This window comes from Molothrus ater, chromosome 3 (assembly GCF_012460135.2).
Source record: "Molothrus ater isolate BHLD 08-10-18 breed brown headed cowbird chromosome 3, BPBGC_Mater_1.1, whole genome shotgun sequence".
Classification (NCBI taxonomy): Eukaryota; Metazoa; Chordata; class Aves; order Passeriformes; family Icteridae; genus Molothrus; species Molothrus ater.
Window position 1 is genome coordinate 96155338 of NC_050480.2, and position 25177 is coordinate 96180514.

Consider the following 25177-nt stretch of genomic DNA (forward strand, 5'->3'; position numbering starts at 1 on the left):
AATCAAAATTATTCATTACATTGATGTCTACTGCATATGGGACAATTTTCAAATCATTATTCTAATGAAGGACATAGAAATCACATTAATGCCAATTTATCAGAGTAAGAATTTTTGAAAAAAAAATTTACTGTAAGGTTAAGGTTTCAATCTTCACATGTGCCTTCACTAAGAGTATTACTGCATAAAGAAGACAAAAACCTCACTGTAACTAATAAATAATCTTCTATTTCAACAAATGGGTGATCTTAGTAGCACCTGCTCCCATAATTAAAAAGTGCTTTTTGAAGAAGTGGATATTTGTAAGTTATACTGTGGAAGTTAAGTGAGCACTGTATTTAATGAAAAACAACTAAACAGTTTAGTATTTTCAGGAAATTAATAGATCTCATTTAAAAAGCTCAGAGAGATAAGCTCAGATTTTCCTTACAGTAAATGTATGAAAAGAAGAGATTTAGAATGAAAATGTAATTTGCAGTCTATACTTTCTTTAGTTAAATAGGATTACTTTCCTTCACGTCATTACATGGAAAGAAAGCGAAGGTAATATTATTTGACTGCTTACTACTGGAGAGTGTGTATCCATTCCTTTAGCTTCACATGAATAACTGAGGCGAAAGCTGTGCAATCTGTAGCTGATGTTTGTTTAGAAAGGGGAGAGCCAAAAGTTACAGTGGAGCTTGCCCAGACCTGAATCTGCAACTTCCTCCCACAGCCACCTCCACATGGCACTTGTGCACCAGCTTCCTTGGGATCGGTTTAACCAGACCTAGGAGCCAACATTCCAAATATCTGTTTAGTAAGCAAGTCCTGAGGACTTCTGTCTGTGACCGACTTAAGCCTTGGCTTCTGAGTAAACACTTGGTGCCATCTGGGTGACTATTTTATAACTCCTGAAAGGGATAGGTTCCGCAGGAACGTACGGACGGACGCTCATTTTCCCCAGGAACTAAAGGCAGCGTATCGAGTGTCGAGGGGAATAGTTATCGTATATTTTACAAGGGATGGCTGTGCTACCTTCCCTCACCTGTCACTCTTCTGACACGGCACGCACAGGCTTAAGCTGGGATATCAGAGCAGGCAAGCTGTGGAGCCAGCTGTGACCCTGCACAACACAGTCCCCAGCTTCTGCCTCTAAATCCCACATCTAGGCAAAACCACACTACAGAGAAGTACAATCCCTCCTTTTTACTCACTGAAGGTTCGTCAGCTACAGTGCAATTTATCAGGGAACTTAAGCTTTAAACATCCCCCATATTGCTTCATAAAGTTGACATAATAAAGGAGAAAAGTTCAAAATTTAATCACAGCATTTATTCATAAGACACCTGAAAAGTACTAAAGAAAAGAGACATCTACTACTTACAGAGCAATTCAGAACATAGCAGAGAAATTAGAGACAGCATAAAAAATGCTGAGAATCAATCATGATTTTGGACCACTCCCATAAAAATACCACCATAAATGAGAAAAAAATACATACATATATCTGGACTTGGGGAGTGTTAACTGACTCATAGAAATGCAGGGAAACTTTACGCCCTTAATAAAAGGGCTGAAATATACACATATATATATGTCAAATTTACAAAAAATGTATTTGTATGAATAATGCCCCAGTCAAACAAATATACTTAGAATTATTGAAATTGTTAATTTCAGTAGAGTTCTATGGAAATCTATAAAATGTATCACATATTTCTTCTTACAGATTAGCATATTTTACATCACAATGCTGTTTCTTTGCTCCAATTCTTCATGCATGATTGATGAAATTGTATTAACAAGACTTATGTACCTACTTTAAATAAATGCACAGAAACACATGGAATTCTAATCCCATCTCTTTCTGAATTCTGTGCTATTGCTCCAAGTGAGAAGTTTTGTTAAATGTTAATGTTGTTAGGATTACAGTGTGAAATTTTCTGTTAACTCGCGTCAAACAGGAAGATCCAGAGCTCTACTCTATTTTTCAGATGCACTTTCTGAGCTATGAAATTTCAATTTCAAACTCATAAAATACTTTTTGCATCTTAAAAAGCAGTGCTATTTTTTTGCCTATTTTGCAGTTTGGCATATGCTCATCTATCTAATAGGTTGCTACAGCTGTTGGGTATTTATGAATTCTGCCATACATACTGCCTTGAAGTTTCCCTCATTCCATACTATAATGGCTGTATCTGTCAGTTGAACACTTAAAAATATACTTTTTCCCTCCAGGTACCAATCCCTTCATTCTCTTCTGTATTTTTTTATGTTCCCATGTTGCTCATGCTTCTGAGCTGTGTGGGATTTCCTACTCATCAGAGTTGAACAAACACTTTTAGACACAGAGTCACTGACATCTTTTAGACTTTTGCAGGTGCCAGTAGCACAGACGAAAAAAAAAAAAACAAAAAAACCCAAAACTCCCAAGAATTTCTACTGCATGCTGTTACATACTTGTATAGATTACTTAAAGGCAACTCTCCCTGGACCAACCAGCTGCTGCAGTCTCAGTTTTTTCTTACTTTCACACTCCCTGTGCTAAGGATAGAAGCATGGAACAGGTCTGTGTATGGGGAGAACATTCTGACCCTGAACAACACTACTGATGGTCTAGTTTATGCTGAAATAAGAATATATGATAGACCTCATACAGCTTACTCCACTGATGTATGATTTCTATGGAAATACACAGGAATGGAAACGCTGCACAGGGCAGTAGAGCTCTGTATGATGCCATCATTTACCACCTGTCTCTGTATGCAATGGCACTGGGACAGAAGGTCGATGACCCAGGCCCAGTTGTCCAGTTTGAGCAAAAGCTGGTCTCTTTTAATATTCCCTTCCTCCCTGCCCAAAAGTCATACTTAGGACTTAGTTCTAACAGTGTGTCATCGTTTTCACTTCTCTTCTCTCCCTGCCCCCCAGCATAATTCATTTATCTTTTAGATAAAAATAAATAATTTTCACATTAGGAAAAAATAAAAATTACTGGAAGCAGGGGATAAATTTATGACATTATGCATTCATCCCAAATGAATGGAACACTTTAAAACTTTAACAGGACTCATAATTGAAAGACTTACATCATATTTTGGCTATAACAGCATGAATGGTTCAGACACAGTAAGTTCTCATTAAGTGACATATCAACTGTGATATTATCTGACCTACTATTTATTCACAGCAAGATACGACACCTTCCTTTCATGATTATATATTGAAAGAATCACAGCCACACAGAAGCCACACAAATAAAACCACTCTGAAAACTGAATTTCCCCTTAGCCACCATCACTCATGTAATTAATCTACTTTTAGCTCTTGCCAAGAGAAACACACAACGAATTACAGTGGCCAAGAGAGAAAGCCTTCCTGCTGGGCTGTGCATTCCCACTCTGCTGTAATCTGTCTTCAAACTGCTAAACCCATTCACACTCACTCTTGTCTACATCACTTACTAACATCCCTCTGAAGACTGTGTCTGTTTTCCTAAAATTTAAATATTTTCTTTTTAAAAGTGTAAAGGTGACCATCAGTAAATGTACCAACACAAAGTGTGCTGTGCTGGAATCAATGAACTGAAACATTTGCAAAGCATTTTGTAATCAAAGAAATGCAATTCTTGGACATTCATTTTATGAAATTGGATCACCTAAAGTACAGAAGGAGTAAATTCAGTCTATCTGAAAGCAGTGTGCCCTGGCAGCCAGGAGGGATAAAACTGTTCTGGGGCACATCAGGCACAGCATGGCCAGCTAGGCAAGGGAGGGGATTGTCCTGTTCTGCTCTGCACTGGGACAGCCTCACCTTGAATATTTTGTGCAGTTTTAGGCACCACAATATAAGAAAGATATAAAGTCCCTAGAGAGTGTCCAAATGAGGGCCACAAGGAGAAAGAAGGGCCTTGCAGGGAAGAGCAGCTGAGGGTACTGGGTCTGTTCAGCCTGGAGGAGACTGAGGGGAGACCTCACTGCAGTTACAGCTTCCTTGTGAGGGGAAGAGGAGGGGCAGGCACTGATCTCTTCTTTCCGGTGACCAATGACAAGACCCAAGGGAATGGCCTGAAGCTGTGTCAGGGGAGGTTTAGTTTGGGTATCAGGAAAAGATTCTTCACCCAGAGGGTGGTTGAACACTGGAACAGGCTCCACAAGGAAGTGGTGACAGCACCAGCCTGATAAAGTTCCAGAAGCATTTGGACAATGTTCTTGGGCATGGGGTGTGACTCTTGGGGATGGATCTGTGCAGGGCCGGGAGTTGGACTTGATGACCCCTTCCTATTTGTGGGTCCCTTCCAACTCAGCATATTCTCTGATTCTTGCTATCATACTACTGACCTCTGAGTATGATTCTCAGGAAAGCTAAGTGACCACAACTGTAACTTAAGACAATGAACACATTAAAAAAAAAGAGATTTAACCTATCCAGGTACTTCTACCAGAACAGATGTACTAATTTTTCAATCACTTACATAAAAAATTCTCAAAAAGAGGTGTTCGAGCACACACAAAATAGATATCCTCAGGTTTTTTCTCTGTCTTATCTTCAGATGTGTCTGATTCCTATTCTTATGATCCCTTCAAGGCCTGTAAGAATCTATCTAAAGCAAGACAAACTCCAATGCATCTACTACAGTAAAATTCCAGGTTACCAATATTATTTTAATAATATATTAACTCTTCCAACATACAGTTTGTATATTCAAGAACTAAAGGACATAAATGGACCTGTTTGCCTCCAGTAAGATATGAACTGCAGCAAAGAGTCACTGATCTTGGGACAAAACACTAACTTCTTCCCAGAAAATAGAGATACAGGATATTATAATTCATAATCCAAAAAACAAGTAGTCTAAAACACAGCAACTTAATTTTGATACCTAAAAGGTAGAATTTATTTTTATCATATGGGTCTCTGTTATATCCTTCAATGTTTGTAAATTCTAATGAGGATCCTGCTGCTACAGTGTTGGAAATTAAGGGAGGGAAAAGACCATGTATAAACTATTTACACTATAAATGACAGTTCTTTTGAAGTTTATTTAGGATTACATGGGTAATATGAACAGTATAGATGTGGCTCATAACACTGAGTCTGGGAGAAGAGCTACTCATGTTGTGAAATTACAGCCAGGGAATTTGGAACCTTTTCTCATATTTTTTTTTTTTTTTCATTTTTGCCACACTCTTTTGCACCATTTGGAATTGGTTTTACCCAAATAGACTGTTCAGAATGGAAGGGCTTTTCATTTCAGCTCATGAGCAAAGCCACTAGAATTCATAGAATTCAGACCGGATTTATTACTCTTATGAAGCAAACAAGATACGTCCTGCAGAGTTTTGGGAACACTTTTCTTCAGGCTTTGTACATGCTCGGGGCCTGGATTGCAAGGAAATCAAGAACATTTTCCACCATCCATACAGCAGTGTCTAGCCAGAATACAATACCCTAAAAGCATTGATCATTTTTGCAACCTTCTACTGAAAAATGCTTTTCCTTAAAACACCAAGGGAATTCCTTCACTGGAACAAGTCTATACTATTTATACATGGAATAAACAAGATAATATCCTTGTTAGCATTTGAGAGGGAACAAGATGTTTTAAACCTGCTTATTTTTTTTTAATATTTACAGAATTCCCTACACATGTCATACAGAAAATGCAGAGGCACTACGAAGAAAGGGACTTTTAGACTTATTAGTGGGAGTATTCACATTGCAAATTAGTGAAAAACATGCAGCATTTCTTAGGGATTTTCTTTTGGCTGTTTTTCTTTACATGTACTCACACTCAAGGCAGCTGGTCCTGGAGGTCCTGCATCTCCCTGGTTATAACAGGAGAGGAAGTAAATCAACAATCTCTTTAGTTATACATTTTAATCTCTAGACCTTTTAGAGAATATGCAGCACTGCAGAAATTATTTCAGTACAATCATCAAACATGTTGATTATGAAAATATGTGAGTAAAGTGATATTCTTCTCCAGTAATGGCAGAGATATACACAGTTCACCACAGGTTAAAGGGAAAAAAAATGCCAGGCCTCTGCATAAATGAATCACAGCTTAAAAAAAGCAGTCCTTCAAAACACAGTTCCATATGTCAAGTTACAAGCTGCAGCTTACATGTACAAGGTGGCTGCTGAAGCCAGTGTGACAGCTCACATATGTAAAGAAATCTGACTGTGTGAATATTCACAGAATTAGGTCACTGAGGTACAAATCACATCTGAGACCTTCAGGTTTAGTTCATGGGAGCAAATTAGTGCACCCAGAGAGCAATTCAGAACACCAAATTTAGGCTCTTGATCAGAACTCCTTTTAAAATTCATTGTGATAAAGGGCACTTGTCTTTTGCATTTACAGTTAGCCTGTACTCATATTATTTAACCCTTAAGTTGCACAAATGGCAGCAGTGGGTGTTTGCCACACATAGTTATGGCAACATGTGCAAAACTGAAGAATATCATGCACACTCACATATACATACAACTTAATAGATTTAAAAATGTACCTTTTCTCCTTTTGGACCAGCCACACCAGGACTACCAGGGTCACCTTTTAGTCCCTGGCAAAAAGAGAAATGCATATTTGTTGTCATCTGTGAAAAATTATGGGACAAAATCCTGTAGCACTGTGAAGTAGTATACACTAAACAAATAGGCTTAGAATTCTATCACATTATTAGTGCTATCTCGAAATTCTTTATTTTCATTATTTTGTGAACAGACACACATCTATCAAAGACCACAAAGTGTCTTCAATACATAATTAAACATACAAAGCCAATCTGCTTTATTGTGCCCCATTATGGTAAGTAGTGAGAAGAAATGCAAATTTCTTTTGCAGTCTTGCATGGCCAAAAAAGATAAAATAGAATATCAGAGAGGGTGCTAGTACATTCACTTGAACTCTGCTAAAATTGGGAAAAAGGCAGAGGTGGACAGAGAACTGCAGATTTTATGTTTCAAGTAGCAGTGCTGAACTGATGAGCTCCAGCAAGGTACAGCTCAGAGCTGCTGCACATCTTCCAACACTCTCATTTTCACCAGTGTTCACAAAGGCAATTAGAGAAATAATTGATCTCCTTCAAACCTCCTTCTTTAGTTCTCCCTTCAAGAGGACAAGCAATTAGTACTGCCTAGCCTTACAGCTTGCATACACAGCCATTTCACACTCCCAGGATCAGAGTGGTTTGGGTTGGGAGGGACTTCTCAAGATTATCCGGTTCAACCTCCCCTGGCAGCAAACAGGGACATTGGCAACTGGATCAGTTTCCTCAGAGCCCTATCCAACCCATTCACTGATGTTTCCAGGGATGGGACACCTACAGCCTCTCTGAGAAACCTTTTCCAGTGTTCACCTTTTTCATTGTAAACTGTTTCCTACTTACACCTAGTCTGAATCTACCCTCTACAATATCTCCTATACAACTCTTCCACTAAGAAGTTCTCACCAGAAGCACCCAAAAATCCCCACAAAATATCTTTAGTACCCAGCACACAATCTTTGTTGACTTCTCCTTGCTGCAAAACAAATGGAAAAATGAGGGATTTCAAAATAGGCCCAGCAAATTCAAGCCATTCTACAGCAATGAATGAACTTAATTATCATGCTGTACCAAGCTACCAGGAATTCATTTTTATTTAAGCCAAGAGATTTGTCTTGTGCCGTCCCTCTCACCACTGCTTTAGTGGCATGAGAGACTGTGTATATTGAAACTCAGAGACACCTCTACAAGTTCAAAGATTTTACTTAGAAATGAAGTGGCAACAATGGAGGCAGTACAAGACCCAATCATAATAAGATGCTCCACAAGTAGACCATCATCGTTATTATTCTGGAGGTTAAATAGGTCAAGGGTAGAAAAAATTCATTTACATCTGAATTAGGGTTTACAAACTAAAGTTCTTCCCAGCTCCCTTTTTGTCCTTGCAAACTCTCTTCCTCAGTTTGCAATTATTAGGAAGATAGAGACAACTGGCACGAAAATGGTAACTAACATCTGTGCCTTGGTGGGTACAGAAACATGAAATCAATGAGTGTTCTAAATACTGCGTATTTGTGCAACTTCACTTCCTGCTAAAATTACATTAATTCACCATCTGGAAGGAACATCATTTAGAACTATATGAGCATTTAAGTACCCACTTTGGATTAAATTTGTGGTTGTTGTAAATACCCCTGATTTAGCTTTGATTTGTTCTTTATTAAGCTTGCCAAATATGTAATAGTTAAATCAGAAGTAGTTTTGCTGTTTGAACTTAAAAAATGTAATAGGCAGATGGATTCAAAAACCAAGCCAAAAAATTGCTTTCTTTTTACAATCTGCATATTTATGACATAGCTTTAATATTGTCTCCATTTGCTACATTTTACTTTCAACCTCCTTCTGAAAGAATGCATAAAACACAACCAACCCATATTCTTACAGCCATTTAAGGGATTTTTCAGGTATCCAAACTGTATAGATTTGGTTCAAAATCAATACTAGCAAATCAGCCATGGAACAATAGTTATGAGTTTAGGAATTAGCTCTTATGCTGTATGTTTACAGAAGATAAAAGATAAGGCTAAAAAAAAATCTGCAACTCACAGATGGTGACATATATCTGTGTGTCTCTACTGAATAGAAAATGCAACTGCAGATGAAAGATGCTGAGCCTGAGCCATGCACTTTCAAACTATGAACCTTATTTTTTCTTAATTGCTGTGTTTAAAGCTTTTAACAATGTTTCTGCAAGAGCACCTTAATGAGGTGTGCAGTCTAACAGCTACTGCAGAGATGATGACCTCAAATAAATACAATTGACCTTAAATAAAAAGAACAAGGGGAAACTACATGTTTTACAGGAAATCTTACAGTGTTTGAAGGAGGATTTTAAAGGACCCAATGTTATAGGCCCATTATAAGTATTTCTAGTTTACCTAGACATTATATATGCATTTAAAAATATTATAGACTAAGTAAGTTCCAGACATAGTGAATGATAGCAAAAAAACCCCACATCTGGGAATGCACCATGCCTATTTTTCCCTACAGTCACCCTTTTGAAGCTGAAAGGTTTAGCTGCTGGTTCACTGTCTCTGAAATGCCAAAAGAAGAAAGAATTCCTGTGCCAAGTCAAATCTGTAGCCCCTTTAACACAGTACAGCAGGGTATCCTGTCTCTGGCAGAGGCCAGAACAGGATGCTTCAGTAAAATGAATGTGGTTATCTAAACAGATACAATTTGGATGATTTTAGATCAAGCCTTAAGTTAGAAAAGCTCATTTTCTGCAATGTTTTAGGAGAACAAGGTCCGTTTTAAAAACAAACAAATTTCTATTGATCTAAGGGGTCTGTTACCAGATTTGCCAGAAATTTAGGAACAGATCAAAAATTCCTCCTATAACAGAGAGTTAATTAATTGGGTATTGAATTCTATCTCAGTCTAATTCTAGCTTTTTGGGACCGATATAATAATATACATTTATGAGTTCATGAACAGTCTTCAGCTGAAACATTTAAAAGAACTACAGTGTGGTCTTTTTACAGGTCATGATAAATTTACACTATGGCTCCTTTATGAAGGAGGAAACCAAAATGTAAAGCAAGCATTAGAATATGTATCTACAAGGCCAATTCAAAGCTAACAAGATAACAATACTGGAAAATAGCAAAAATGAGAAATGTTCTATACACATATATAAAATAAGACTGATAACTGTAATGCAATTTCCAACCAACAGAGAAATTACTGGGACAAGTATATCACAAATATCTATAAGGGTGTGAGCTGGGATCGACAAGGGAAAGATTAAATTAGAGGCAGTGTTTTTTGTTTGGAGGACATGACAATGGTACTTCTGGTGGAATGAATGAAAAACTGATAAAAGAGGTAAAATGTACCACCAGCTGATACCAGGTACTTTTCTCAATGAAAAATTGCAAAGATCAGCTGGACTCCAACCAGAAGACTCCAGCAGCTCCTTGCAGGATCCAAATGTTGCCTACTGGAATTGCACCTATTTGTACAGCACATACTGTGCTGCACATGTGGCAATGGAAAATGCAGTCAGACTGCAATCATATATTCGGGAGAACAAGTTTTCAACTCTAAAAGATACCTTTTGGGGAAAACATAATTTGTTATTTGCAATCCAGTGGCCTTCATTAGAGTAATCTGGTTCAATGTCACATCAGGGGGAAATCTCCAAGAACAATACATAATGTACTGGAAATACAGTATACAACCCAACAATTTAACAACAATGTGCAACCCCATTATTACAGATCAGATCAGTTATCTCTACTGAGTAAAAGAGCTTGGGAATACTCTAACCACTAAGGGCAGTACTACATTTCCTGCACAGACCAGCCTTAAAATCTAAGTTAACAACATCTTCAAAGTCAGGTGTACAATGCCACCCTGGATATGCCAGGATAACTCTTCTAAATTAGCAAAGTGTTTTCATAGCTCCAAACAATATACTTTTTTTCAGTTTATGTTTCAGATACTTTAAAATACTGACACTGCTCTTTTCTCATTAATGGAATTCCAAAACTTCAAAGTGGTATATTTCTAGAATTCCCTGGACCCTAAATTAAATCTACTATCCTCTAATACTTTTGTTCCTAACAGAATTCTCAGACTCTAGATATAAACAAAAATCATCACCAACTTCACATTTTCAAACAATAGAATTATTCTCTTCCTATTCAGGTATTTCCTTGCAATGCTAATACTATGAGAGCTCAAGATTAAACAGACAGGTCCTGAGGGTGTGAAGATAAACAACTATTGCTATTACAACAAGATGCAGGATCCCCTTAAAAATGATCATACTTCTGATTACCTTTTCCCACAAGCAAAAAAATAAAAAAAATGTTTTCCATCTTTCCATTGAAAACCTGTGATTCTTTTATTGCTTACTGAACTTAAGAGGTTCATCTTTTGACATCAGGTATATAAAGAATTAAATTTTATGTAGGAAAGTTTTAGAAAAGTCACTTATGATATTACCTCCCCCAGCAAGAGAAATGAAAATAATCAGTTAAACACTTGCTTTAATATATATACTAGATTTTCATTTTAGATTTAACTTTTTTTTTCCCCACTTACAAGAAAGACACTAATCCTCTACCAGCTATGCATGACACATGCTGACAGATATGATAAAACTTGCTGTTTTGACTTACTTTTGCTGAAGGATTTAATTTATGTTAGAAAATAGTAATTGGCAGTATCCCACGGCATTCATTCCTACCTGCACCAGTGATCAAGGAGACAACATGACTCAAAAAAAGTCTAAAAGTTTCTGTGATAAAGATCTTTTCACTTCAGATCAACAGGCAGACATATGGATATAACAGAGAACATATTCCACAGATAGTTTCATGGATATTTATATTGCAAATTTGTCCTTATTCTACACAGGCTATTGGTGTTTTTATATTTTTTTTTCAGATAGTGTCTCTATGAAACTTCATTTGTTACAGTGGACAGCCTTATTACAGAATCACAGAATCATTAAGGTTTGAAAAGACTTCCAAGATCGTCAAGTCCAACCTTTCACTGATAACCACCTTGTCAACTAGACCAGACAACTCATAACTCCTCAGTTATAAAAGCAGACAGGTCACATACCCAACTGTAAAACAAAATATCCACAAGAATGGTGAAGGGAAATAACATCTTAAAAAAATTACAGGATTTTAGTGGCAGCAATCTGTCACCTGAGTTTAATGTCAAGTGGCTAAAAGAGTCTCAAGGGATGAAAGAGATACTATTCAATCAAACTGGCTTTTCAACCTATGAAAGCAAATACATGCTTAGAGACATGGACATGTACTACAGGAGGACTCTATTAGTAATATATTAAGTTATTTATAGCTACTCCTTAGGAAACTCAAAACAATGGCAACCACAGTAGTAGTATTTATAGCAAGTATTCATGTTGTCAGATGGATTTTGAATAATGTCCCAGGCTGGGACACAGCATTGTAGAACTTGGCTCAGATTACTGGAGAGATAAACTGGGAGATGTGCAGAACGTTCAGATATATTCACAGTTCCCGCCTCGAAACCTGGTTCTCAATGAGATTAACTGAGCCAGTTAGCATGAGTGAGAGAGGAGGAAATTAAAACTTTCTAGGTATTTCATCACTACAGCCTAGTCTCCAAACCAGGTCTGGCTTCCCCTCTGTCATGCTACTTCTTTCTAGCAAGAACTTTCTGTACAGCTAAGAAAACACAAGTTAGCAACAGCAAGCAAAAGTTTTCTGTGACACCTACTTTTCTGATTTTGATTAAAATACATTCAAATATGTTTCTACCATTTGTTCAAGAAAAAATGTTCAGTCATCATCTATCTTCAAGTTCTTTAGAGGATGGAAACCCTCACTCCCCCAGGCAGAGACAACACCTGCCAGAAGGCAGTGCCTCTAGCTTTAAGTGTTTTCAGGCTGTTTTTATAGTTTTTATACAGCACTGCAGATTATACCAATGTAAGTAGATTAACTTGATTATTGCAGAAATATCAGATGTTACATTTCTGCTTGCAGAGCAAGTTAGAGAGACACAGATAGACACCAAGAGTCAATGATACACAGACCTGTAAATTTAAAGACTGATATTTCTATGCAGAGTGATAACTGAGCTCAAAGCATCTTATGTAAGCATTACTAAAAGAGAATTATGTGTGGTTTCAAACAATACTATTTTATACTGCCATATGCAGTTTTACTTCAGTTTTAATGTTTTAATGACAGTTTCCATAATAATAATAATCTACCATTTACTGACACATTGCAACAATTCAGTAAATATTCAAAAATATGAATGTTCAGTATTTTTCACTTTCATAGTGCCACTATGTTAAATATGCCCTAGAGTTAATTAGATACTTGGTATACCTTACTCTTCCTAAAAGGTTGATGGAACAAGATCTCATGTAGTAAAGAAGATCATGTAAGACCAACACAGAAATGTCACCAGAGCTATGGAAAGAAACACAGATGTGTTTTTTCCATGCTGTCAACATATATGTATGTATGAGAGAAGGATATGGTTCACCTTTACAGACAAACAGGCTACAAGAGAATACTTCTACAAATACCTAAATGTAGTTTCAGCTTAGTACATAGTGCATGTTCTCACATGAAGGACATCCACTTAAAAATAGCCTGATTTACCAAGTATTAAATTATAATTACCTAAAACAGGAAAAATATTTTTATGGTTAGAGTGTGCATGGAAAGCCAGGTGATGTAAAAAGTGTCATAATTTCGTAGCCTGTCTTACTCCATTTTCAGGTAGCCCCAGCTGGACTGCTACAATGTTTTTGTGTTAAATGCTGACCCTTTAATTCCTTTGGAAAAGCTGCTTAAAAAAGTATTACTGAATGTTTTTTCCAAGTCCTGTATCTGGATTCTACTCCGAATGTCAGTCATTCCCCATCTGGGAGATGCCCTCTGCCTTCAACAGCAATGCTTTGCTCCTGGAGAGCCAAGATCATCCAGCATTAAAACCTAAAGCCAGGGTAACCCCCATCAAGGTCAAGAGGGAGAAGGACAGGAAGAGTGTATAAAGCAAACTTAATTAACTTTATTAGGAATATCCAATTTATTAGGAATATAATACCCTAATTTATTACCCCAATTTATTAGGAATATAGTACCCTAATTTATTAGGAATACTCAATTTCTAAATCCATCACTCTACTTACATAAAGTCTGAATTGCATTTCTTAACCACCCACCCAGATGTTTGTAACTTGACTGTTTCATTATTATTCCATTTACCTCTGGTCCAGGAAGGCCTTCTGGTCCTGGTTCTCCTTTATCTCCTTTTTCACCCTAAAAGAATTAATATTTATTTTATTATATATACTCATGGCACATAATAACCCACAACATTTTTAACAGCAAAAATATTTTACCATTCTGGTCTGTTCTACGTGTACATTTCTGGATGCACAAGCAAAACTATTCCTTACATTCCAAAAGAAATTCTTTCCAAATAAATGTCCCTGAAAAATGTCTAGCACTGTGGTACTATGAGGTACAGCTCTCTGTACTTCATAGTGTCATTGAACATCCATAAAGACTCTCCCCAGAAGAACATTATTGTTTCTTGCTGTGTTTCAAGAATATGGTGGTGAAACAGAAATTTACATCAGGGAACAGTTTAGTTTTTGAAAATCATAATCTTAATATTGCTGGGTTTTTTTCATTCTGAGATTCAGTTTTCTTATCAGATGCTTAAAGTAAGTGTTTATTACAAAGTCCTCAGTATTATATTTTGTCTTTGACCCATACTGGTATAGGGTTTACTATGTGCACATGAAAAATGGAAAAAACTTTTGTCCTGAAAATTTTCTAACAAGTATGAATATGAACAACATGATTAATCAAAAGAAAAAAAATGGGGGGAAACTTCCTTCAGAATTGACTATAGTTGGCTCCTGAGTTTGCTCATGAAACGCTGACTACAAAACACAATAATCTTTGTAGAATACATAAAAGAATTCAGTTCCATATTAACTCTAACAACCATGCTATTCTAGTTAAGACATATTTTATCAAAGTGAATAAAATACACCTGCTAAAGAAGCATAATTTAAGAGAAAATACCTCCAAGAAGCAACAAGCTTGAAGAGCTCTATAATTGAATCTCTGTCCCTCAAATGAAGCTTGTCAAATCAAAATAAGTAACCATAAAGTAACATAATTCTGACAGAAGTGCAAGGACTGACTTAATTAGAGTCCAAGCGCTTCATATAAACCAAAGAAAACAAAGAGCTCTTCACCAAATTTCCCTTATCTCCAGAGGACTACATTTGTCTGAGCAGAACCTATTCATTATATCAGCATGATCTTCATAATTCTGTTAGGTAAATGGCATTGAGCTGAGATCATTCAGCTAACTGCATTTGTGACACAGCCCTGATTCAGAGCTATTTCTCCCATGGCAATGACAGAGGGCGCTTCATCTAATAATCAGTTTTGCAAAATGAGTGTATGAGCTTTGTTGAACAACTGAAGCCTACTAACAAATTAGCAGCAGCAAACTGTGAATTTAATAATCTCACTCCCAAGATGGCTTTGCTGATTCATTTTTTCCATTTTAATACATCTTGTTGATAAGAAACTTAATGTTACGCTTTAGCTTGAATCATAGAGTTAAGGTTTTCCCTCAAGTATTCCCTTTCTTACTGATCAAAAAAAAACTCCACCACATAAATCTGTGCATTTACTGCAAAGTTCAAATGACACCAAACAGTTATAGGAATTTAACACTTACTATTTTAGTATGTTTAAACAATAGAGTCCTCTTTGTTCTGTGGATTAAGACACTGGTTGAGAAAGTAATTTTCTTTCACTGTCAGTTTAAAAAAAAACCCAGTTGAAATCCCAGGTGTACTGTTCTTTTTAAATAGCTCACTTAAACTTTTAGAACTGCAAAAGTGACATTTTACTTTTAATCACTGTGACATACTGAACACTTAATACTGCTTTCAGGGTATTTCAACTAGAATCAGTTACACTGCTGCAATCTTGCAACAGTTATAAAGATACACTCATATATTTGACATAATATCTCCTTATCTGAATATATTTCTAGAAGATTTATACATTTATAGAGCTGTTTTTTTTATTCTATGGCTTGTGTATCTGCTTTCACACTTTAAGAAAAATGATGCAAATATGTACAGATTTGCTTCAGAAGTAGTAGCATCCTGTAAATGCCCTGATGCATAGGTGGAAACCTAAGATGAAAGTTTCTTGTCATAATTTTTTATACAACATCTACATTGCCATAAAAAGCTAAACAGAGAGCCTAGCTAAAAGATGCCTGTCCCCTCAGCCTCAGTTATCATTTTCCTGGCTGTGAGATGAGCAGTACGTGTTGGTGAATGTGCCTTTTCCTCTCCAGCAGGCAGACAGTGACTTCAAATTGCCACCCGGCAGCTCTAGACACACAAGTGTGGCTGGTGAGTACAGGGAAGAAAGAAACCCCCCATTCCTTATGATTTACACAATATTTGGGTTTAGGATGTTTCTCAGTTTCTTTGACAAAATGATAAAAAGCACCCCCCTTAATGAGCCTTGGACCTCTGCAGAGCTCCTGGCTTTCTGCCAGGTATGCAACTTTACATGAACATACCAATTTTTTAATGGAATACACAATTTATACTTGCCAAGCCTATCATATGGAATGTCCGTGTTCTCTGTGAAGCCAGAATGCAAACCAAACAGAGGTCCAATTTTTACAATTTATTCTCACAAGATCTGAGCCAAGTCATATTAATTTCTGTCTTTATGAAGCACACTATACTGCATAATTAACAGCTTCAAATCTAGCCAATTTGCAGAGTTGCTGAAGCCACTCTGCAGTGTAGAGGAGGCTGTTAATAATCAACATTATGGCTTTGTGGCAATGTACCTTATAGATTAAGAAAAAGAGAGAAAAATGCATTAATGTCACTTTATATGAAATGCTCCTGCCTGCTTGTACTACATTCAGATGAGACAATTAAAGACTATTTATTGCAAAAACAGGATGACAAAACTATGAAAGCATCAATCCTTTTTTATTAGTTAACTAAAACTAACCCAATGTAACACTGAATTATTTGTATTTCTTCGGGTGAATTCTGCATTTCATTACCCCAATGGAACAAGCTGATGGGGTTGCTCCAGAACAACTGCTGGGAGGGATTCAGTCTGCTGTGTGTAATGGCAGATGCACTGAATTCAATGATAGCATTCTTTAATTAGGGCCATCCACAGTCTCTGCAAAATGAGAGTACCAGCCTCCAACTCCTCCACTTTAGAATTGCCTCGGTTTCCTTGCACACTATTTCCCCCATGTTAGAATGGCAAAGTAATATATTTGGAAATACAATACATTAAGACCTAAAAATTGAACTGAAAAGATAAAGATTTCTCTGCAACAATGCCCTGTTAATAATACAAATAAGGAATTCCTGGTATCAGTTTTTGGAAGAATTTTAAAGTACCATTGTTAATTAACACTTGCTGAATTACTCTCCAAAGTACACAAGCTATATAGTACCACTAAGTCAGTGTGGACACCTTATAATTTTTAGCTTCTGAAACTCCATGATTTTACCTACATATCTTTAAGACAGTTATGATTTGTCATTTTTAATACTTTTTTTCCTGTTATGTTACAGATCTGTCTCAGCAGAATGTTCTACATGAATTTTATTTTCTTGTGACCACTTCTCCATAGCTTCTTTTAAACTGTTCTCAGCTCATAATAACGCTTACTGATTTTTCTTGAGTAAGTTATGAATGAAAAAAATTTACACCTTCAGTTAAAAAACCCCAACCTTTTTTTCTTTCTGATTTTCTGATAGGTGTCTGAAGAGCTAGGGTTATGAAGAACTCCACCCCAATAATATTCTTATTGCCTGACCTGTAAATCTTCCACAGAATATGGGATGGTATGCTTTAGGAAAGTGGCAATACACAGGATGAAGCACCTCAGGACTGCTAAGAGACTGTACCATTTAAAAGGAGTGGAAAGCAAGGCAAACTAGTGATTTTGACTCAGTTCAGACTGGGAGGAACTATACAAGGAAATATGAATGACACATGAAGCTCATTTCCACACAGACTGTAACCCTGTAGCACATAGGACTCAGAAGCAGGATCAGAAGGGGACAGCATAATACACTGCAGAAATACACTTCTATTATAGAAAACAAAAATGAACAGAGATGATCAGGAAGGATGTCACCTTGAAGCCTGTGTCTTCTCAAGCCCATATATTTTGGATACTCAGACAAAGCAATAAATCAGGTCGTCTCCCAAAGCTTTATAGAGATCAGACGGCTCAGTAGACACACTTATCAAGATACGATGACCAAAAATCTGCTGATTCCAAACTGTGCCTTTGCTGTCTTGTGACAGAGTCCTAAACAAGTGTTGTGCCCAAACATATTGGATACCATGTCAGGAGAAAGATCTTTCCATCCTGCTTTTTTACATCGACTGAGTAATACTGAAAATATTCACAATGGTTAATTATTGCTTGCTGTCACGCGTCACAATCCTAAGCAAGCTCTAAGCACTTCTAACCAGAGAGGCCATATAGAGGCAAATTACCTCAACTAAAGGCAAAACCTTAGGCACAGAACAATCTGAGTCCAGGCCAGCCCAAGGCTCCAAAGCTGCACCAATGAACTGCCTCATTCTGTCAGCAGGAATAAGGCAGCCATCCATTTTTATTCTTTGTAGAAAAACTTTAAAATGCAAAATTATTTGGATCAATTAGAACAGCAACCAAAGAAAAAACCAACCCAAAAAACCCCAACTCAAACCCCAAGACCAGTAGAAATTTCAGTGTAGTGTTCTACAATGCAGATATGCAATGCACAGAGAACAAGAATAACCCCTGTAGCACTACTGCAGAAAAATATCTGGATATTGCCATGGATCACATAGTACATGGAAATCTGTAACACAAAGACATTTTTAAAAGGCTAAACTCCATTCTCCATTTGTCAAATGCAAGCTGAAAAAACCCCAGCTATTCTGGCTTACTTGCCACTGATGAGAAAAGTGAAAAATAACACCTAGTTCAGGGCATCATATTTTTCTTCCCTTCTCCAAGCTAGAATGACAGAAAGTGTGAAAAATAGTTAGGAGGTAAGAATGAAGACAGGACATGCTGATGGATCTCAAATATGGGAAAAAATGTTTTAAGTGGGACATCAATGTTCCCATACTGATAATACAAATAATAGATTTCATTTGTAGCCAAATGGGGTGTGGGAGGTAGAATTTGTGTTAAAAAGGCAAAGTACTGTAATGATCTAAGCTTAGAATGAATTTGCCTTAACTGTAGATTTTGCTTGAGAATGCTCTCTCTTAAAAATGTGTCAAAGTCACATGTCGAAATAGTTTTAGCTTTTCTTAGGATGATGTCCTTGCTGAGTAAAGATTACAGTGTTTGCAGGTACCTGTCTTAAGGAGTCAAAGTTCTCTCATTTATCAATGTCTCCTTTTATCATAAAGGTGTTGAAAGACAGACGTTAATACAAATGCCACAATATACAGAATAACAATATGATCAAGATGTTTGCTCTGTCCATGTGCCATTACTGCCAAGCACGATGATTGAATGAGTTCAGAGACACAGAACAGCAAAATAAAAATTAAACCAAGTAACACAGGCAAAAACAGGAGTGCAGATAAACATATTTGGAAGAGCTAGCAATCTCTTTGGATTGAAGGACTGTATGCACATTCATTCAAGTAGCTTAGGCATGCATTCCTTTCTCATACATTCCTTATGAAAGTTCAACTCTCCCATGGCAGCATCCACAAACACTGATTTCTAAAAGATGTCTATTAATTCCATGGGACCCTGACAGGCAATAAAGTGTCCTCAGTCACAGTCTTATTGAAAACTCTTATAACATAGGCTACAGAACTATGATTGAGAACCAAGCCTTAAAGAATATCCAAATCTATTATTTCACAACTAGAAAATGCCACAGCAAGGCTACCAGCAATGCCTTATTGAAAACACAGGTGAAGATTCCTATGATCACTTAATGTGTTCCTTACTAAATCTCATCTAGGTTATTATCTTCAGTGTAATCCTATCCTGGGGAAATCTAAGAGATTGCCTAACATTCCCTAGTGCTGACCAGAGCCATTAAAGATCATTAATGAAATGAATACTAAAAGGGATTCAGATGTACTACGGTGAGTGGAAAAGATAAGATACACAGAACACCTTTTCACCTAAGAGATTTGGTAAGGTAAAAGAAACATAAAGACACAACTTCATCCTTCTGGGTAATAGATATTAGCCAGCATAGGAAGAAAAATACTGAAATTCTGGCTAACTCTTGCTTGCTACAATGTATGCAAATCTAATCACAATCACATACTTAGTTTGTTTTTCAATAATAAACGTCCCAACATAAATAATTAATGACCTAATCATGCTTAAGATGCTCACACTGGCTTTTCTTTCTGCCACATGAAATTTAGATTTTTTATTTTGCAAACTTTGCTTTGCATGCTATCCTGCCACGCTCAGGCTGTCACAACCATTTCAATTTCTTTTTTCTTTTCCTTTAAACCTTTCAATGTCAAGGAGAAAAATATTAACAAAATCAACAATCAAAACTTCACTCTTTATAGTAATTATTCGGTCATATATACCCAGACCTAACTTGAGAGAAAAATTCTTAATCCAATTTAAAGCTTTATTCATGGAAATAAGAAAAATTGTACAACCTAAAGCATGAGCTATCTGAAAGCAGAGTTTCAATCTCCTAGATAATATGTATTCTTAACATTCACTTGAATATATTAATACTCCCCTCAGAAAGTATCATCAGTCAAGCAAAATGTTTTTATAAGGAAGAGTCACAAAGCTTTTTCGTGGTGATCTTCATTTTCAAACCCTACTTTGTACTTCTATGCAAAACCTTTAGCGGGTGCAAACAGTAGTCTAACTCCCCAGAAAAACCCAGAATATATTTTAAAACTCAAAAACCATCATTCAAATATTAGTCGATATTCTATTCTTTACTCACTCCATCTGGCTCAGCTCTGCAATAAACTCTACACACAGAATACCATTCCAGTTTAAAAATTGGTGTACTGCATATAATTTATTGTGCTATACCTTTCCTCATAATCCAAAAGCAAAAGCCTTTCCAAACTATAAAGACTCCTGAATTCAGTCAGACAACTCATACATGCATCTTTCCATGCAGAGGCCATAAAGGGAGCACTCATGGTCCAGTCTCCCTCTCCTTCTACAGTGTCTCTGGCTAATCTCATCTGCAAATATAAAATCAACAATCATTTCTGTGAGTCATCAGTTACATCCAGACTTGACTACTTGCCAAGAGCACATCTTAACCTTCCAGTACCTCATATCTAATCTATGTTTGAATTGTTTTAAATATTTCTTTCAACATTTTTTACTTGAGGAAGCTTCCTCTTTTTGTCACTGTGAAAAACACTAATTCTGTTGGTCAGCAAGAACTGGAATTATCTTGAAGTGGGTCTCTCAGATACAATCCACATCCAGACCACAGACAAAATGTTTTTCATCCCTCTACACAGCTTCTACTTTCATGCAGGCTATTTTCACAAATACTCCCTCATCCTGCTCTCACCTACCCATTAGGATTGTCGTAGTTAAAACTCCAGTCATCCATTATCTTTTCCTTTGATGGTTCTCATGCACACACACTTAAATACCAGGACATCTAAGTGTAAAATTCAGGGCACAGTTCGTCATTGCAGGGCTTACACAAGGTCATACCATTTATTTTCATACAGTAACCTCTCCCTTCAACTCAATTTTCCTCTAGTTTTATGAACACAGTATCTGCACAATAGATGTAGCATCATTTTTTGTATTATCAATTTTTTAATTAGCCAATCAGGTCTCATTGTTCTGCAGATATCCATCTTCTGTCTTAATTCTTACATTTTAGTTATAATAACCCTTGTATTAAATAAATGGTCCACTCTGTCTTTGTACATTGCATAACACAAGGGAATCATAATACATGTCTCAGCTTGCACAAATCCCTGAGTTATTATAGAGTTTTGTTCTTACATCGCTCAAGAACAAAACTAATAGCTGAATTTGGCTCTGTTTTCCCTCACTGATCTTCCCAGTAATTTTAAACTTAAGTATCTTGTGTATCTATCAATAGATTAAAATCTCAAAAGAAAAAACTGTCTCAATAATGAGCAGATTATTTTTCCATTTCTTAACTAAATACTAGAAATGGATTTGACTTGCAGCTACATTTGTTTAAAATTCTATCTGCCTTTTAGTGAGGAGGTTTCTGTTTATAGCGGGTTGGTGTTAGTGTTGAATGAAGATTTTTCCGTAGGAGGAATAAACCAGTTTCTTTTCAGGGCTTGTCTCCTAAGGCAACCGAAAGCCAATCTGTTCTTGACATCAGTTGACAAATAGTATTGCTTTCACAGAGCGTAGTATTTTTTAGACACACATGCTTTCATGGTTTTGGCAGGGGATTGCTATTGTTATTTATACTCTAAAAGATGTTCTGCAGATGGTTGAAGCCACATTAAGTGTTTGCACAAGCTGATGGACTGCTACGTCTTTCCTGCCAAAGGCTGCACCTCTGGCTTGATTTCTGTCACATGACAACCAGAATAATAACTTTTCTGTAGCTGTGACTATTAACCATGTTCATCAGGCCTACACAGACAGCAGTATCAGTTTTCTCTATTTTCTTAGACTACAATAAGTAGTTTATTAATGTCATAGAAATCCATCTTTTGTATCCAGGAAACTGGTGTTTCAATAAAGCTCTCACAAACCCTGGTACAGTTTAAAGATGTGGCATGTTCTAATCTCCTAATGTTCTAGTCTCCTAATGGGTATTTATCTGCGGTGGAGACTTGATCTGTTCAAAATACACCCACCTTGCTCAGTCAGACCTCACTAAGGTCAGTTCAAACTGTAATTAGAAAAGTAGGAAATTTCTGCCTTTTGCACAAAACTTAGTAAATAGAGATTTAATACAGGAAGTTTTCTCCCCTTTTGAGAGGATCAAAATAAACAGCTTCCACCATCCTGGCAACTGTCCATACAATCAGCCCATTTAGGTTCTATGGGTACGATCATAGAACAATTACATTTCTCTTCCAAGTGAACCACTGTGCTTTGAAGGGTGGAAAACCAATGGGTCTAGAATAAATAAGTGAGACAATATTCTGCTGCTGAATGGGAGGAATTATCTTTAGAATGGTCATCCTGGAAAATCTGAAATCTATCTACTGGCCAGCTACCAACAAGAGGAGTTTAACTTACTGCTAGCCTTCAATAGGTACATAAAATGCTACCAGGATAAAGCCTTTTTTCTCTGTGCACAATATATACTGGCCTCAGCACATCAGAAAGATCAGTGATATGTTCCCTGTATACATCTAAGACAACTCAGTCTTCACCTACTTTTCACCTACTGTCACAGAAACTCTCAGCAGGTGTTGCAAATTAGCTGCTCTTCTAATCCAGCTTCTTTGGCTTCTCAAACTGAAATTTAACAACACACAAAGATGACAAATGTGCATACTGTAAAAAGTAGCATCATGAAGCTGCTGACTGGGTTAGCTACATTAGCACATCCTTCTGTACAATTTACCATTCTTGAACTTTTATGCAGATCCTTTATAACAGCCTTTATACCTTTGACTTCCATGCCGTGTTATGTGAGGTCTTCTTCAAAGTATTTTTTATTTATGTCCAGATGAGCATAGAGTGTGGCACAAAAGACATGATTTATGGAGAAAATGGCACAGAGCACTAGATGTTAACACTGTATTTTAACACCAAACCTACACTGAAGTAGCTCTAGTCTGGTTTCATGAATTCAAGAGCCATTAGAAATTGCAGCACCTTAGGCTTGTTCCCAACGTACATCTTTCAGAGTAGCTTCATCCAAAAAGAATCATATTGTTGTTCTCCAACCCCAAAAGTCATCCATATAGCTCTGCAGCACCTTTTACTTGCTTAAATATGCTTACTCTTCTGAATTACATTGGTTGCTGAAGAATAGCCACATACCAGTCTGGAGAAACAGAATGTGCTGGGATATAAACCCAGTAAACAGAGGCACTTTTTTGGTCTAAACAGTTCCCTGACATGTTTCTTTTACTAGGAATCACACAAACAGTAGCAATAGCAGTGCACAGGGACACTGGGGATAGCAAGAAGCAACTGGAAAGGAGGAGACTGGGAGGAAGACCATTTTTATCACTGACAGTATTACGTTAATAAACATCAACTACTGCTAAGTGGAGGGAAAAAAAGTGCTTTGGAACTTAAATATACTTTATGATGTATATTTCTGGCTTTTCAGTAGTAACAACCACATCTGTCTTTGCAGGTTGTAGAAAGATTCCCCTGCTCATATGCACACACAGAGTTCTATTTTTAGTATATTAATGAAAACAGTTATGTCATCTCCTCTTCTACAGTGACCAATGTCTGAATCCATTTTGTTGTTTCCTCTTTCATCACATTGTTCATGAGTTCTAATCCTTTTCCTCATTGAAAACAACTCTCACTCAAAGTTGCAAAAGCTCACATACAGAGCCCATTGACTTAAACTAGCTTAAGAAAAAGAGGATAGATTAAGATGACATAAAAGAAAGAAATTGTTTGCTGTCAGGGTAGTGAGGGAACAGGCTGGAACAGGCTGCTGAGAGAATTTGCCCAGTCGCTGCAAGTGTCCAAGACCAGTTTGAAGGGGGCTTTGAGCAACCTACAATCTATAATGGAAGATGTCCTTGCAGGAAGATTGGAAGTAAATAAGATTTAAGGTTCCTTCCAAATCAAACCATTCCAAGATTCTGTAATTTCATCTACAAATTTACGTCCTTGCATTCATGCCTATTTAATAAATATTAAATAAAAGAATTTTTAAAGAGGTCTCAAAGTATGAGGCTAAACTATAAGAACTACAAGGCTCCATAAGCATGTATGCAATTAATGCTAAATGTTATTTTCAAATATTGCACCATGAATAGTCTTTATTAAAGTATCTTATTTTTTCTTCTTCTCATTAGATACTTGTCAGTACAGTATTTTAATAAAGAATAATCCTCTGAAATAGTTCTCAGTTGCTAAATGTATTAAATGTGCACCATGTGTTACAGGTAAAAATTTTTACATTAATTTAAAATTAATTACCATTTATTAGCTACCAGTTAAAAAACTTACAGTTTTGTTTCCAAACTAGCAAGTGCTTTCTCTAGGCATTACAGCTGTAATAATATCCAGTCATCCATCTCTGGATATGTCTTCACAGAAATCTCCAAAAGTGGCACAGAAGGCACAGAATGCACTGGAATCAGTACATCCCAAGGACTCAGGACTCTGCTCACACTGTTAAACCTCATATCTCAACAGATTGCCCCCTAAGAAAGCTGCAATGCTTCTGATACCCCAGATAGCTCATCAGAACAGGCATGGCTGTTTTTGCAGAGCACTGCATGTGCTTTCTTGCCCAGAGATCCACATCTGGGCCTACCATGCAAGAAGCTTCCTACATTGTGGGTGAAATTGGGTGAAACTGGAATTTGGAGACCTTTGTAGACAAAAGTAAATTACAGAACCACAGAATATTCTGAGTTGGAATGGACCCACAGGGATTTTCAGAGTTC

At 36.8% G+C, this 25177-nt stretch overlaps 1 protein-coding gene across 4 annotated transcripts in view; it reads right to left on the bottom strand.

Annotated features, from left to right (window-relative positions):
• COL19A1 (collagen type XIX alpha 1 chain) overlaps positions 1–25177 on the bottom strand; it is a 178014-nt gene that overhangs the window by 78453 nt on the left and 74384 nt on the right. For all 4 annotated transcript variants that reach the window (XM_036380957.1, XM_036380955.1, XM_036380956.1 and 1 more), the window contains 3 exons: positions 13769–13822; positions 6498–6551; positions 5775–5810 (listed from right to left, as the gene is read on the bottom strand). In XM_036380957.1, coding sequence (XP_036236850.1) covers positions 5775–5810; positions 6498–6551; positions 13769–13822 — 144 coding nt within the window. The remainder of the gene's footprint in view (positions 1–5774; positions 5811–6497; positions 6552–13768; positions 13823–25177) is intronic.